The 2893-nt window shown below is 51.1% G+C and overlaps 1 protein-coding gene across 1 annotated transcript in view; it reads right to left on the bottom strand.

The window, feature by feature from the left end:
- The window catches only part of LOC105983093 (chymotrypsinogen B-like), a 20628-nt gene extending 20364 nt beyond the window's left edge, over positions 1-264 (bottom strand). The window contains exon 1 of the mRNA XM_013012849.1: positions 160-264. Coding sequence (XP_012868303.1) covers positions 160-223 — 64 coding nt within the window. The 5' untranslated portion in view covers positions 224-264. The remainder of the gene's footprint in view (positions 1-159) is intronic.
- Positions 265-2893: the final 2629 nt, after the last annotated feature.

Below are 2893 nucleotides of genomic sequence, written 5' to 3'. Positions count from 1 at the left end.
GCTGCCAGGGTCTCAGGGGGTCTGGGGAGCAGGGGGAGCTGGGACCTGTGTCTTTCTCCCAACGCCCCCTGCAGCCATGAGGCCAGTGAGGGGGAAGAGGACAGGGACTCGCTCTCGCTCACAGCTACACGGAGCGCAGGACGGGGTGAGGGAACCAACCTTCCTGCCCAGCGAAGGCAGCGCCCAAGACAGCCCAGCAGCCCAGGAGCCAGAGGCCCAGCATGGTGCCGCCGCCACACAGCTGCGTGTTACCTGCCGGGCTCCTGCTATATACCACGGCGCCCGCTGTTATCTGAGACCTTGAGTGGAGAAGCCCTTTTCTGGGCGCGTGTCCAGTGGGCAGCGTGTGCCAGGCAGGGCAGCGCGGGAGCCTGGGATGGACACAGCTGCCATCCACGGCTGAGCTCCAGGCCAAGCACTCAGGGCCACGACGGGGCTGAACAGCAGCTCTGACCCATAGCTGTGAGCTACAGCCCTGCTGCCCGGGTAGGCTGAGTCTATGGACTCACATCTGAGCCCCACACTGGTAGAGGCTGTGGTCTAGAGGAGTAGAGTTGTTGCGTTTCTTCCAGAAGCCCTGTGCAGCTGGAGGAGCAGGCCTTCCCTCCATGTTTCAGGCGGGAGGCCTGGTGTGGGGGCAGTTGCTGAGGATGGAGGCCCAGAAGGCTCAGGGAGGACTCAGCCCAGGTGTGTTGTAGCCATGTGGGTGTGGGCAGAGCAGCTGGAAGGTCCAAGGGCTCCTGTGCTAAGCAGCTTCCCTTCCCCTGTGGCACATGGATCCTGGGCCCAGCGCGGTGCATGGACCAGCCAGGGGGTCTTGTTATATCACCTGATGATTGTTTTATCACCCCGTAAGTGTTATATCCACCTGTAATTGCTGCTGAGTCTGGATCAAGTGATTGTAGGGGTGCAGGGAAACCTGGTTCTTGCTTTGGTTGACAGAGTGGGTTGTTTCCTGGCAGTTGTGGAACTGGGAATGATTTGGGTTGCTGTCAGGTGCAGGATGAGCAGGTGCAGGATGAGCGGCCCCCGTGGTGACGGGCTTGATCTTCCCTGACAGCTTTTATTGTCCCTTCATGGTGACAATGTGCTGGTTGGAGCACAGAGGAGCATCAGACAGCGGTGTGGCCTTGGGCCGTTCACCTTTCCTGATGTTTCTTTTTGTTTTTCTTTTTTTTTATTTTCATATTTTTGGTTCCAATTCTGAGACTTGGCCTGGAGGACTGGACACTGGGCACTGTCTCCACGTTTTGTTTTGTTCTGTTTTGCCCAAAGCTAGCATTCTACTCCTTGAGCCATAGCCCCACTTGTGGCTTTTTAGTAGTTAGTTGGAGATATAAGAGTCTCACAGACTTTCTTGCCCTGGCTGGCTTCAACCCCTGATCCTCAGATCTCAGGCTCCTGATTAGCTGGGATCAGAGGTGTGAGCCACCAGAGCCTGGGGACATTTGTCTTACTCGAACTCCTTGTCTGTTCCTGGCCTTGGCTCATTTTAGAAGATGGTCTAAGGACAGAGAGTGGGCCACATGTGTTAGGCAGGAAAGCAGAGCACTGAACACTCGGTGTCCTGCCTGAATGAAACCACTCTGCACGAGTGAGCTCATCGTGTAAGCCGCGCTCACCAGGCCCCTCCTGGAAGAGACCAAGTTCACCAGTCCCCGGTGTAGCAAGCCTGCACTGCAGGAAGGAGTGGGAATTTTTTTAAATATCTATTTTTTTTATTGTAAAGATACTGTACAGAGGGATTACAGTTACATGGACAAGGTAATTAGTCCATTTCCTATCAAGCATTGTTACCCCCTCCATTGTTTTTCCCCTGCCATCCCTTTCCTCCCTACCTTGTCAATTTCTTATCCCACCCACTCCGCCACAGTTCAAAGCCAGCCTGGGCAGGAAAGTAGTCAAGAAACTCTTATCTTTAATTAACCACCAGAAAACTGGAAGTGGTGCTGTGGCTCAAGTGGTAGAGCGCTCACCTTGAGCTGAGCTGAAGAGCTGAAGGACAGTACCCAGGCCCAGAGTTCAAGTCCCACGACCAGAAAAAAAAAAAAAAGAAAGAAAGATCAAATACAACCCAGGCTCTGTTCACTTATGCCTAGAATCCTAGCTACTCAGGCTGTTGAGATCTGTGTATCGCGGTTCAAAGCCAGCCTGGGCAAGAAAGTTTGTGAGATTCCTACCTCCAATTAACTACCAGAAAACCAGAAATGACCTTGTAGTTCAAAGTGGTAGAACACTGGCCTTGGGGACAAAAAGCTCATGTTGGTACAGTGCCCTGATCCCGAATTCAAGCCCCAAGCCTGGCAAACAAACAGCAAGCAAAAAATAAAATGAAAACAGGTGAAAAAAGATCAAACATACATCACCACCAGCTATGAAGTTATATTTTTTAATTTTTATTGTAGAGGTGATGTGCTGAGCGTTTAGTTACATGTCAAGATCACCTTTCTTTTTGGACAAGATCACCATTCCCTCACTCTTGGTTATAATAATTTATTTCTTATCATGGACAGCAAGACCAGGAGGCCCACTCTTAAGGGGACATTACCAATACCGGGTACTGAAGAGATTGAGAGGGGAGGATCAAGGTTTGTAGCCAGCCAGGGCAGGAATGGTGGCAAGACTCCAATGAACATGCAAAAAAGCAAGATTTGGAGCTGTGGTTCAATTTTGCCTTCAGCAAAACAGCCAAGTGAGTGCAAGAGGCTCTAGGTACCTGTATAATGGGACTGGGGGGGGCAGTGTAGAAGAAAGGAAAGAAGGAAGAAAGTAGCAAGGGAGTGAGGAAGAAAAAGGGGGAAAATGGAAGGAAGGGAGGAAGGAAGGAAGAAAGGGAAAGAAGAAAGAGAAAAAGAAAAAAGAAAGAAAGAAAGGGAGTAGGAAAGAGGGAAAA

The sequence above is a fragment of the Dipodomys ordii genome, unplaced genomic scaffold (assembly GCF_000151885.1).
Source record: "Dipodomys ordii isolate 6190 unplaced genomic scaffold, Dord_2.0 Scaffold18, whole genome shotgun sequence".
Taxonomy (NCBI): Eukaryota; Metazoa; Chordata; class Mammalia; order Rodentia; family Heteromyidae; genus Dipodomys; species Dipodomys ordii.
The sequence above is the reverse complement of the archived record's forward strand: the minus strand, read 5'-3'. Positions and strand labels throughout refer to the sequence as shown.